Here is a 12,381-nt window from a genome sequence, read left to right as displayed (position 1 = left end):
ATGAAATCTGCAGGTTACATGGCCACTCTATTTCATAGGTTGTAATCCAATGTTTGCACAGATTATCACCATATTTACATGATTGAAAGCAAAATGGCAAAAACAAATTATTCATATCAAATCAAAGAGCATGTTAGCCCACATGTAAATGACATGTAAGATTCAACGCTAGGCTCCAAAGAAAAGACATGTTACAACCTTGTAAACTAGAGTCAGAAACTATATATTATTATAGATTAACCAAGATACCAAGTTTTACATCATATCGCATGAACAGTCATGCCACATGAACAGACATCTCCTACTGGGAGTGCATGGAGAAAGATGACAATTACATAATTTTCACAGTTTTATTATTTCCAAATTACATAAATTCTACATCTCGCTCTCCCAATCCTTGCAAAAGGAAGAAAGAATGGTGCAGCTTTACCTGCACAGCCAAAGTAGACAATTGAAGAACTCATTACCATGCTTAAGCATACCTTGTTATGAATTCATACCCAAATGGATACCTTTTCTTACTTTTGCTTACCACATATACTTCATTGGGTACTTTCCATGGAAGCTTATAACTTTGTTTTGAACTATGACATCTGGAGTACACATAGAATACAGTGCAAAAAACTTCAAACATTATTAGTAAGGACGAAACTTCCTGGCCGCTCTCATCTGCACTATTCGCTTCCTATCCTCATCAAATTTCTTTTGCAGCTCCAGAATTTCTGCAAAAACACAGGTGCTTTTCAATGTGCATTTATAAAGCTTAGCAGTTTTGCATTGGACAGCTGCCTATAATCTTATATAGTTTGATCTTCGGGTAAGATGTATTGAAACACAGCTGCAAGAAAATCCTACATCAGCTGTACATCAAAAATGCAAAGATGCTTCCCCATGCAGGATAGCATAGCTAAAAATTATCCTAAGAGTTGAAATACCATAAATGGTAATTTTCTTTTTGTCAACTAAAAATTATCTTATGAGTTGAAATACCATAAATGGTAATTTTCTTTTTGTCAACTAAAAATTATCTTATGAGTTGAAATACCATAAATGGTCATTTTCTTTTTGTCAGCTTGATAGACAAATCAAATGGTCAGCCACTAGAGTTGAACCTACTCCATCCATCCAAATGGTTTTGAATTTGAAGAAACGAAAAGAATATTGGAAAGAACCTCTATTTCAGTCAATAGTGCATAAAGCCATTAACTTGACAATAATTCAGACAAAGTAAGGCCAAGAAAACCATTTTTATTTTGCATTGCCCTTGTGACCTTTTTCTTCATCACACTCCACTTACCTTTTTGGAAGTGATGCATAATGCCAGTCATCATTTATACATAGATACTAGTGTTCTTGAGGACTTGACTAAAACACTTGTCAGTTTCATGATAACTCCTGTAAATGATTGACGGTTCCCTTCCATTATCAGAAAGTAGGGTTAAAAGATAGAGAGCTGACCAGCCTTATATCACAAATGTTGACCCAATCTATATCCAGGAAACCTACTTGAAAAATACCAAAATCTGAAAGATACCCAAAATGCAAGAAAAATGCCAGGAAGGCAACACAAACTCCAAGTTTAGGCAAGAAGCAAAAAAATACACCAGAAGGTTAGTGCTTCAAGGTACTTTTATTGGAAGCTATTACTAACAATGTCCTGAAATATAAATGATAATTCCCCCGTATGTCCCTGATTCTTTACAAGGTACTGGTACAATGGAAAAAAAATTTCTACCCAAGAGTTCCTGTGAGTGCTTTCTTGCCTCCTGAGAATATAATCTACGCAGTAAATGGCAACATGTATCAAAAAAGGAAAGCAATAGGCATGATTTAATGCAAAATAAGAACATCAAACAGCAAACTTCCTAAAACCTACTGTTTTGATTCATTCTGTCATTCTTGCAGTTGCCCATGTAAGTGCAAATCTGCTTCTCAGGCACAATATCGTGGAAAGATTGTAGAAAAGAACCCTTTCTAATTTGGCATGGAAGAACTTTGGAGCAGTGTTTGACAGGGATGAGTCCCCAGGGATCCAAGTGACATCACAGACATTTCAGGGACTCGGGAACTTTGAGAGGACATCCCCCTTTTTCAGTGCTGGACAGCCTGCTCCATTTAGTGTATAAAAATTAAAATAAACTAACTTTCAAGAAAGAAAAAAAGCTAAGAGCCCCTAAAAATGGTATAAGAAGGATTGTCATTGAAAATTCAGAATATCACATTAACTATTTAAAATTTTGGCTGCTTTTAGTTTGTTTAAGTTATTTAATAATCCATCCCTCTGCTGTCCCTAAAATTAAGCAATTTTTTTTCCATTCCTGAAATCATGTCCCTGCATTCCACCGTCACAGAAACTAGGAGAAACACTGCTTTGGAGTAAAACAACAGAATACCAAACGAGTGAAAATTCCATGCTAAATGAATGCCTTCAACAAAATACATATAAGCAAGAACCACAAAAGCATTTTCTTCTCTTCCTTGTCATCTCTCTATCACATCCATTCACACAGAACAGGAAACATACCATTTCTACGAGCCTCTCGCATTTGGAATCGATAAAAAGCCACATCAGTTTCCTTCGACTTCTTTTTGGCACTTTTTGCCTTTGCAGCTGCTTCTGCAACAGAACCTACTGCTATTCCACTCTCAGCATCTACAGTTTTCTTCCTTCCCTTTTGATGAACAACTACCGTCCATCCTTCTGCAGCAGCTGCTGCTTCTCTCTCTTTCCTTTCCTGTAAGGTTTAAGGCAGTTTAATGAAAAGCACACTCCATAAGCATGGGCCATAATACCATATAACACTAGACACAATTAAATGTTGAGGAAACGTTGTGAGAAAATAAGTTCAAATTATTTTGCAAGGAGTATGGAACACTTGAAATACACTTGACTGCAATAACTTGAACTTCCAGTGCTTGATAAAGAATTTGTACATTCTAAGAAAGCCCAAACAGAGATTTTCAATGGCGTTACCTTCTCTACTCTATCTTCATGATCCATGATAAATTCATCAATTTCTCGCATCAAAACATGTAATCCTGGTCTCTTCCCATGGTAATCAAGAAGCCATTCTGTCTCAGTGATACCAAGAGTTATTATTTAAAAGTAAATCAAAACATTTCAACACACAGAAGCACCCGAAAAAAATCTTACTAGGGTACCTCTAAGCAAGATCAGACATTAACAAATTGAGAAACACAAAAGCATGGTCCACTCATCATGTGACTAAATGAACAGCAAATAAACAAAAATTAGGATACTGATTCTAATTATCACTGAATGGCTATGTATAGAATAAATCCCAATGGATTAAAGCATCTAAGCACGCACAATTGGAAACATAAGTTTCAACCTTAAAAAGAAGAATTGAAAGGAAGGAAACTTAGGCAACCTAGCATATTTACTACAAAATTGCTACACTAACAAAAAACACTACTTGCAGAAATATACTCATTTATGATGAGCATAACACAAAAGAATATTATATCAGAAGTCAGAACAGCTGCTTTAATCTTCAGGTAAGCTTAGTACAGGGAGGACCTGCCATATCAACACCCCTAATCTGACATTTCACTTGACATGTGTGAGAACAGCTATCAGTAAAGAATTAAGGCACAACCATCAACCTAACCATAAATGACTAAAATACACTGCCTAAGCTAACATTACAATATATTAGTCAATAACAGGACTAAGTCGACAACAAATATATATGGTTATCTGTAAGTGTAACCAATTATTTCACTGATTGTTGGCAGTCAGTGTGAACAAAAGGTTACGAGTTCAATTAAATGGAGAAAGTAAGATCTCACGTACCTCTTTTTTATCAACAAATGGATAGAAGTTTATTTGAAGAACTATGTTACAGGGCAGCAAACAGCATGGGTCAAATGGCTGCACTTTGGAGAGTGCTGCTATAATTCTACTCGCCACATGTCTATAGGTATGACTTTTTTCAGGGCACTTTACAGTTATGATGTTGTTTCATTCATGGATTTGATTCTTTTGGATGGTAGAATTACCAGGTGCTAAAGATTTGTTTCAGCAATACTTAGATGTTGTGAGGTGGGAGACATGGTATTTTTGAGGCTACAGCCCTATAGACAATCTTCCCTCAAGTGAAATGGATCTAAGAAGTTAAAGCTGTGATTTTATGGACCTGATAAGGTCATAAAAAAATTAGTGAGGTTGCATACGATCTGGAACTTCCAATAAACAGCAGAATTCATAATATTTTCCATGTATCATGCTTGAAGAAGGCCCTTAGAAAGCAGGTTACATCATCATTTGAGCTGCCATCACTTGCTGATGAAGAGACATTGATTTTGGAACGGGAAGCTATCATTGATCTGAGAGAAACGAAGCTGAGAAACAAAGTCATTCCAAATTATTTGGTGAAATTGAAGAATCTTCCACTTGAGGATGTGACATGGGAAGGAATGGAAATTTTTTAGCACCCAAGCCTGAAGTTGCTTGAAGACAAGCAATTTGGGGAAGGGAGGACTGTCATGACCCCCCTAGATTAGGTCAATCTCCAACAATTTTTTAAGTGTGTTTTTAAACACCGCCTGCAATATTTAAATAGATATAATTAATTAACAAAATAAAATATTTGAAAATTCAAATTGGGCGCCTAATTTAAGACCTGCGCATAATTTAATAAATAAACAAAATTACTTCCTTTGCTGTCAACCTAGTTTGGGCCCTAGCACCATTTTCCAAGAAGGTATAAGTATGCTTTGTTGGCTGGATGCAAGCTACAGAGAATTTAATTATGATTTTGGGGAGAAATTCCTAATAGGAGAGCTGGGACGAAAACCTCAAATTGCCTAAAAGGTTAGGACACAAACCCTAACTCTGTTAAGTCAACTTTTTTGTTTCAAATTGCATTTTCAGACCATGTTTCCAATGCTTAACTCAGAACAGGTCTGTCCAGCAGGCAACCGCCTATCCTAAGGGTCTACATCAGGGTGACGGTAGTCATCAGGCCATCCATTCTACCTTCCTGTACATACCCAACAGCTGTTAGGCTTTGAAGAGGTGCATTGGGAAAGTTTCTACAGGCGTATTGTGTCAAAAATAGTGGATTCCCAGTGCCTGCAACAGACACAGCAAAATACACTTACTTCATCAGCCTAGTTGTGGACCACTGCAATATTTTAGTCCATGGAAGGCGCAGATCATCTACAGCCTTAAGTCACAAGGGGTTTCAAATCCAACTCTGCAGGGTCAAGGCGATTAGAGCACCGTATCACGCCTTAGATCACTGAAGAAAGGTCCCAGTCACTAAGTTCAGAGCTCCACACTCTCAAGCAAGGTCACCATAACCTTCATATCAGATCTGGATCAACTTGAGGAAGCTAGATACTTAGGAAACTAAGGACAACTACATTCAGACATTGCAATCACTTTTCAGCAGCATTTGTAAGCTTGTAACGAATCTGGAACAGTTCCCGCTGACCCCTGATTTTTAATATTTGACTGTGCATCGAAATTGAATTCTTTTGAAGCATTGAGTTATTTGGGATCATTGCTTTGCTGATGTTAATGCTGTTGATATGAAAATTTTAGTTGAAATCTTAGTTCTGAAAGTGATTTATCAGTTTGAAAACCCCAGGAGACATAACACTGTAGTTATTTAATTATTGTAATTTGTTGTAATTTTGGGCCCTTGTGGAATTAGGTGCCACCATTCGAATGAATCTCAAGATTCCTCATATAACACACTACACCACTAGTTGTAAGAGAGCATTGAAATGAGGATTAAATGGTGGACTAGGAAGAGAATCTTTGCCAAATTAAAAAATAGTTGTGTAAGAGGGTTGTAACTGCAATTAGTGCTCCTACATAGAGCACTTAGGAGTTACATTGGACCCCTTGATCATAGGAGTCAACAGTCAAAATTGTGAGGTGCATGGACCCAACTTGGACTAGTTGGACCAAGGCTTGGCTCATGATTTTGAAAATCCATTGGTATTTTCCTCTATCTCCTTGGTCTATAAATAGAAGGCTTGAAAGAAGATTGTATGAGAATTTTATTGCAGATTTATGTCATTGGATTGACTCCAGAAGACAAAGTTGAGCATTTCCACTGATAGAATTCAGACTCTTCTTGTATTGTAATCATTTGTTTGATTAATGCATTTGAGTGTGCTGTTGTGATAGGAATTTTATTGCAGAGTTATGTTATTGGATCGACTCCAGAAGACAAAGTTGAGCATTTCCAATGATAGGATTGAGACTCTTCTTGTATTGTAATCATTTGTTTGAATAATACATTTGAGTGTACCATTGTGATAGGGATTTTTCCATGAGGGTTTTCTCAAGGTAAATCTTGTGTTGTCTATGTTATGCTGCTGAAATTTGTCTAGATCCAGACTTATTTGCATTGTTTCTCATAGTATTAGTGCAGGTCCCATTCATTCAATACCAGAGCTAACATAGCTGGTTTAAAACTGTGGGAGAAAAATATATTTAACCTTGTTATTAACCCTTGTGTGAGTGGGAGCTCTACATAGGTGATCATACTTTCAAGGTATAGAAATAACCAACATTGGCAAAATGGAGATAGAGAACATTAACAACACAAACTTTGAACTTTGGAAGCTCTAGATGGATGACTTGCTTGAAGACCATGAACAATGAGTAGTAACAACTAGTTTCATTCTTTCGGGAATGAATGCAGATCATTTTGCCAAACATGATAAAAAGGCTAGATCTACTATTAATTTGTCTTTTGGATTCAAAGCTCCTGAATGTTGTCTTATGAGGATGCCACTAAGAAATTGTGGGACAAACTAGAGAACTTGGATCAAACTATTTATCTTTTGGATTCAACGCTCCTGAATTTGTCTTATGAGGATAGCACTGTAAAACAAACTAGAGAACTTGTATCAAACTAAGTCCCCAATAAAAAATTTGGGGATGATGAATTCATCTGCTTGATGCAAATGCTGCTGGGGGAGGTTTTCCTGGACGCAAAGCACCGGTATCGAACCAACATGGACGTCATGACCATGGTGGTTGAGTGGGCTTTGGAATTGGGGGACACTGCTGATAATGTCCTTTGGGTAGTGAGGTTGATTATTGGCGATGAATGGCTGGTGGGACTAAATTTTGTGCTTGAATGGGCAGATCCCAGGGGCAGGCTATGATGTGAGTGATGGTTTTGAAGACCCTGTAATGGTGGAGCTGCATGAATTGGTTCCATTCATGAGGTGACCAACTGGGTTTAATTGTGATGAACGTCGTGCCGAGGCACTCATTGCCTAGGATCCCCTTAAAAAAATTCTACGGCAAAGGGAGGCAGTTGGTGGTGGTGCTCTGGTGGTGGTGAATGATGGAAGAGGCACCAATGGCAGAAGGTGAGGAAGGAGGCGTCGGGGTAGGAGACCGAGAAGAATGTGAATGACTGATGGTTCAGGTGGCGGCCAATTTTGGTGGCTTTTTTGCATGCCTTTCACTGTTGGGGTCAGCCTCTCTGTTTTTTGGTTGCAAAGCGGTGTTTACAAAAGATGTTTTGTCTTCCATCTTCTGCTTTTTTGTATATGTTTTGTCTAGCCTAGAACCACGCCTATGGTAAGTTGTTTTTTGTATAAGGCCAGGATGCATACGAATGTATGGTGCACGGCTTTGGTGTACAGATGGAAAATTTTTGTTTCCTGTCCATAAGATGCAATGTACAGAAGTCGCTGGGTAGATAGGGTAGAAGCTAGGGGTTGGCTCTAGTTTTTGCTCTTGCAGAGCCAGAAGGATATAGGGTTTATTACACATGTATGTACTTTGTAAATTTTTATTATTAATAAAATCACTATATTACCGACCAAAAAAAAAGTCCCCAATAAATTAGCTATTCCTATTCGAAGAAGTGGAGATTCAATAACTGAGATGATAATTCGTTATTCAATATTAACAAAGGAGCTGAAGACTCCTTAAATAGAGATTACAAATGATGTTTCTAAAACAGAAATAATCATGAATTAAAGCAGTAAAAAGAACCTAACTAAACTAATTAAAAGACTAAATAACATTATAGCAGCATAACAATATAACAATATTACTTTAATACCCTCCCTTAATGGTCATTCTACTAACTACACCAAGTTGCCCCCTGAATTTTACAAACTTATCCGTGCTCAAAGACTTGGTTAGAATGTGTGTAGTCTGATCCTCAGTTGGAACATTATGCAACACCACAAATCCATCTTCAACAAGCTGTCGAATGAAGTGACAATGAAGCTCTACATGCTTGGTTCACTGATGAAAGATTGGACTCTTGGCAAACTTTAGCACCCCTTGATTGTCATAGAACAAGGGTGAAGGCCCTATTTGAGACATTTTCATGTCAAAAAGCATGCTCTGAAGCCATACTACCTTAGATGCTGCTTTAACTGTTCCTTGATACTAGTGAAACACGGGGATACATTCCCCACCTGAGCCCCACATTTCCAAGACGAGGACGTCTCTGGGACGCGAGGACGGGGACGGGGCGTCCCTTTCTGTCCCGCCACCACCACCAGTATGTTAGGAGACAAGCGAAACAGCCAGGTGTCTCTGAGATGTCTCAGGGATGCACAAGCATCCCTCGAGCAGTCTTGAGGACGTTTGGACATCTCACGTCACCAATTTTTAAAAAGTGCAATTTTTTTAAATTTTTTTTTAAATTTGGATTTTTAGGGTTAGGGTCGAACCCTAATTTGATGTGGGCCCCATCAATGCCCTTTATGCCTTATAAAACCCCCTCAAATTCTCTCTTTTTCTCACATTTGTTTTTCTGATTTTTTCTAACAGCTAGGTGAAGAGGAAAGAAAACTCAATAAAAGAGTGAAAAGAAATAGGTTGAGTGAGTGCAAGTGTAAGAGAAGCAACAAGAAGCAAGAAAGAAGAGGAAGAGGATTCTACAGCAACTTGGAGAAATTTTCCAAGTACAAGGTAGGTGATTTGTTGTTTTTTGTTTGTTTCATTTTCTGATTTTCAAATTTTTTTGTCGTTTTTTCTTTCTTTAACTGTCAAAATCAGATCTGATGTTGAATCTTAAGGGCAAAATGATGAATGATTCATTCATCATTTTGTCCTCAAGATTCAACATCAAATTTTAAAATTTGTGATTTTAAATTTTGTTAAACTAGGATGAAACTAGGTGCACATTGAAGTTATTTTCATTTTGATTTTGTGAAATGCAGTGTCACAATGAGCTCTCATGAAATGAGTAAGGATGAGATAGAAATTCACTCATAGGGAAAATGATTCAGAATATGAACCTGAGACTGAGGGGGCTGACCATGGGGCTGATCTTTGAGCCCAATCTAGTTCCATGGCAAGTGCAATAGCTAGTACAGATTGCCCTTCCAAATTACTGGCACAATATGCTAAAGGATCTTTTGAGCCTAGGTCTCCTCTCAAACAGATTGCATCAAAAGTACCAAGCACATCTGGGACAAGTGGTGGCACAAGGAAGTGGAAATGCAACCTTTGTAATGTTCCCAGTTGGGGATTGGATTATTTGGCGTTCAAGTCCTGCAAACAAACGTTAGTATACAAACAATATGAAAGATAATTAAACATATATATTTGTTTGGGCAATTATACAAGAAAGAATGCTATACGTTATTCTACATATTTAACAAATAATGTTAAGCTAATTTATTGTTATCTATAAAAAAGGATACAATACTCAGTTGGACCTTACCTGGATTGACCCAACCCTCTATTGAGAAATATTTCTCAGTTAGGAGCAACCCAGGATGTCGTCCTCCTAAGGTCTCTATTTGGGATCTCTATTAATGAGTGAAATCATTAATTTTCTCAAAGCTTGGCAGAGATCCCACCCCTGCTCAAGCTTCTCTATCTCTATCATATGCATATGGTTGACCTCTACAATATATATATATATTGTCTCTAAGAGATTCCCTATGAATCTCTCTCTGGATTCCTCTTGGAATCTTGGCATTCAATTCTGCCCTCTGGTCTCTATGGCTCCTTTAAAGGGAGCAATCATCGTAGACATTATCAGGGACTTAAATATAATTCTGCTCTGAAATGCCTCAATGATCCCTAGCTCTGTAAATTGCCTCTGAAGCAATCTCTATTTCCTCTGTTTTAATTCTGAGTGTATCTCTACAATCTTATGGTAATTGTTATTTAACATCACTAATATATCACTATTATATTATAATCCTGAGTGTATCTCTGTCTCTAGAAGTGTCGTTACAATTCTGAGTGATCTCTATTATGCTAATTCTGAATGTATCTCTGCAACATTGATTCTAAATGCATCTCTGATATATTAATTTAGAATGTATCTCTGTTATTTACCGGCTATTCTACTTTAATTTATCTTGCGGTATGATTCGAATTCCACGGCATTATTCACGAAGTATTTTCTACGGTTTAGGGCAAACCACTTACCGTTCACTTGCCGGTTGTGTATCCTGGATATGCTGGGCACGCTCTATTCCTTCCACAGTTTTTGCTTCCAACGTGGCTATCACTGTTACCACTATCCCCATGCATACCATCAATAACACAAATGTTACTACCTGTAACTTGATAACAATTCTGATCTGATCTGATCAATGGTGATGTCACTAGATGTTTTTGATTCCTTCCCTTTATATCTCTCAATTTGAGGGAGAGGTCACACCTCTTCATCATGTATGCCCTTTGGCAAGAGACACACCCTTTCACCATTAGCACCCTTTGAAGGAGTGCAACTCTTTATTATTTCTACCCTTTGAAAGGGACACAACCTTCCATAATCAGATGTGCACTTATTTAAATCAGATCTGCACTTCTCATTTCCAAATTATCCCCCCTCTCAAATGAGGTTCTCTTCTCCCTTTTATATCTCATTGTTGAGGGAGTCGCAACTTTTTCTTTCATGTCTTTTGACTTCTCATTAACTTTATTAATTTTTAATTAATCATATTTAATTATATTATTTTATATTTTAATTTAGTTTTTAATGTTTTAATTTTATTATTATCATTTATTATTAAATTCTATTTCAAAGTGGGGACATTACACCTTTGTGGTGTAACTTGGTTTGGCAGGTTACATGTGCATAAGACCCATACTTTCTCAAGGCAGTTGATTGTACAGGGCATCACAAGATGTTGATTTTCAATTTGGGCTCCTCAAGGAGGCTATTGAGGAGGTTGGGCTACAAAATGCGGTCCAAGTAAACACAAATGCAGCACATGTGTGCAAAGCTACAAGGAAACTTATTGAGGCAGCCTACAAACATATTTGCACTCTGTTGGTGTACGTTTTATCATTCAATGAACATTAGAATAAAATGTCAAGGACACTCTACCCTCTCTTGAACAAAATCACTACGTGTGCCAAGATTGCAAAGAAAGACCACACAGTGACTCCAAGGTTTATATGTGCATACGGGCGACTTTATGTTGGATAGCTTCCTTGGTGATGTTTGCTGAAATACAAGGGGGTCTTACGCTTGGCTCGTTCAATTCACAATGAAGGTCTAGACACTGAAGCTCTATCATTTAGGTCTTGGATCGTGGACTTCATTTAGGTCTTAGTATTGACTAGGTGAACCTAATAACCACGCTTTGCTTCGCCACGCTAGGACAACTACACAAAGTGGGTGCAATCTTCAAGGGGTGTGCTTATAATTTTCACATCATGAATAGCTACCATCAAATCAAACAATATTCATCCAGACAGAAGTAAGGTATCCACAAAGTAAGCTCAGACTAACTTCACACAATGAACAAAAATCATATGTTCATCAAAAGTATGAGCGGAAGATTCACCATAAATCAAATACTTATCAGATCTTGCATTCGTCTAACATACATGAAATAAAATCTAAACTATTATGAGGGATAAGAACCATGCAAACTCCAAAATAAGAGAAGTAATCACCATCAATTTGAACAATGCATTACTTATTACTTTGGCAGTCGTAAACAACAATTTACTTATCTCAACATGTTTTGGAACATGCTCCCATGTTTTACAAATGAGGGGCGAGCTCAATTTATAGGCTCTTCAATTACAATTCAATGGCCAAGATTGATTTCGAATCAACGACCAAGATTACAAAATAAAACCCTAATTAGGGTTTGTTACAACTAACTACCTCTCGGCCAATGAGAAAATTACATTTGGGGACACTTGTCCTTCTTGCTAAATATAAACCAAGAGTAAAATAGAAAGTTGCTGCATTGTGAAGTGTGCCTTCTAGAAGCCTCCATGGATAATTCAGGTTCACTGAACCTAGACATGTTGACTTGGAACAATTTGATTGGTTGGAAGATGACGAGGTGCCGCCTCAACATGTCGGATGTCTTCCTAGCTTCTGAAATTTTGATCTTTTCTTCTTACTTGCATTTGAATCTTTGAGGTCCGAAAAT

The 12,381-nt window shown here is 37.4% G+C and overlaps 1 protein-coding gene across 4 annotated transcripts in view; it reads right to left on the bottom strand.

Moving 5' to 3' along the window:
* Positions 1-207: 207 nt before the first annotated feature.
* The window catches only part of LOC131067996 (uncharacterized), a 60,807-nt gene continuing 48,633 nt past the window's right edge, over positions 208-12,381 (bottom strand). For 3 of the 4 annotated variants that reach the window (XM_058003182.2, XM_058003179.2, XM_058003181.2), the window contains 4 exons: positions 2,975-3,072; positions 2,525-2,735; positions 533-722; positions 208-430 (listed from right to left, as the gene is read on the bottom strand). In XM_058003182.2, the coding sequence (XP_057859165.1) occupies positions 637-722; positions 2,525-2,735; positions 2,975-3,072 (395 nt within the window). In that variant the 3' untranslated portion in view covers positions 208-430; positions 533-636. Of the gene's footprint in view, positions 431-522; positions 723-2,524; positions 2,736-2,974; positions 3,073-12,381 lie in introns of all 4 variants that reach the window. The other variant, XM_058003180.2, reaches the window with a different exon arrangement.

Source organism: Cryptomeria japonica, chromosome 6 (genome assembly GCF_030272615.1).
Source record: "Cryptomeria japonica chromosome 6, Sugi_1.0, whole genome shotgun sequence".
NCBI classification, from domain to species: Eukaryota; Viridiplantae; Streptophyta; class Pinopsida; order Cupressales; family Cupressaceae; genus Cryptomeria; species Cryptomeria japonica.
This window is presented reverse-complemented; position numbering and strand designations above follow the sequence as displayed.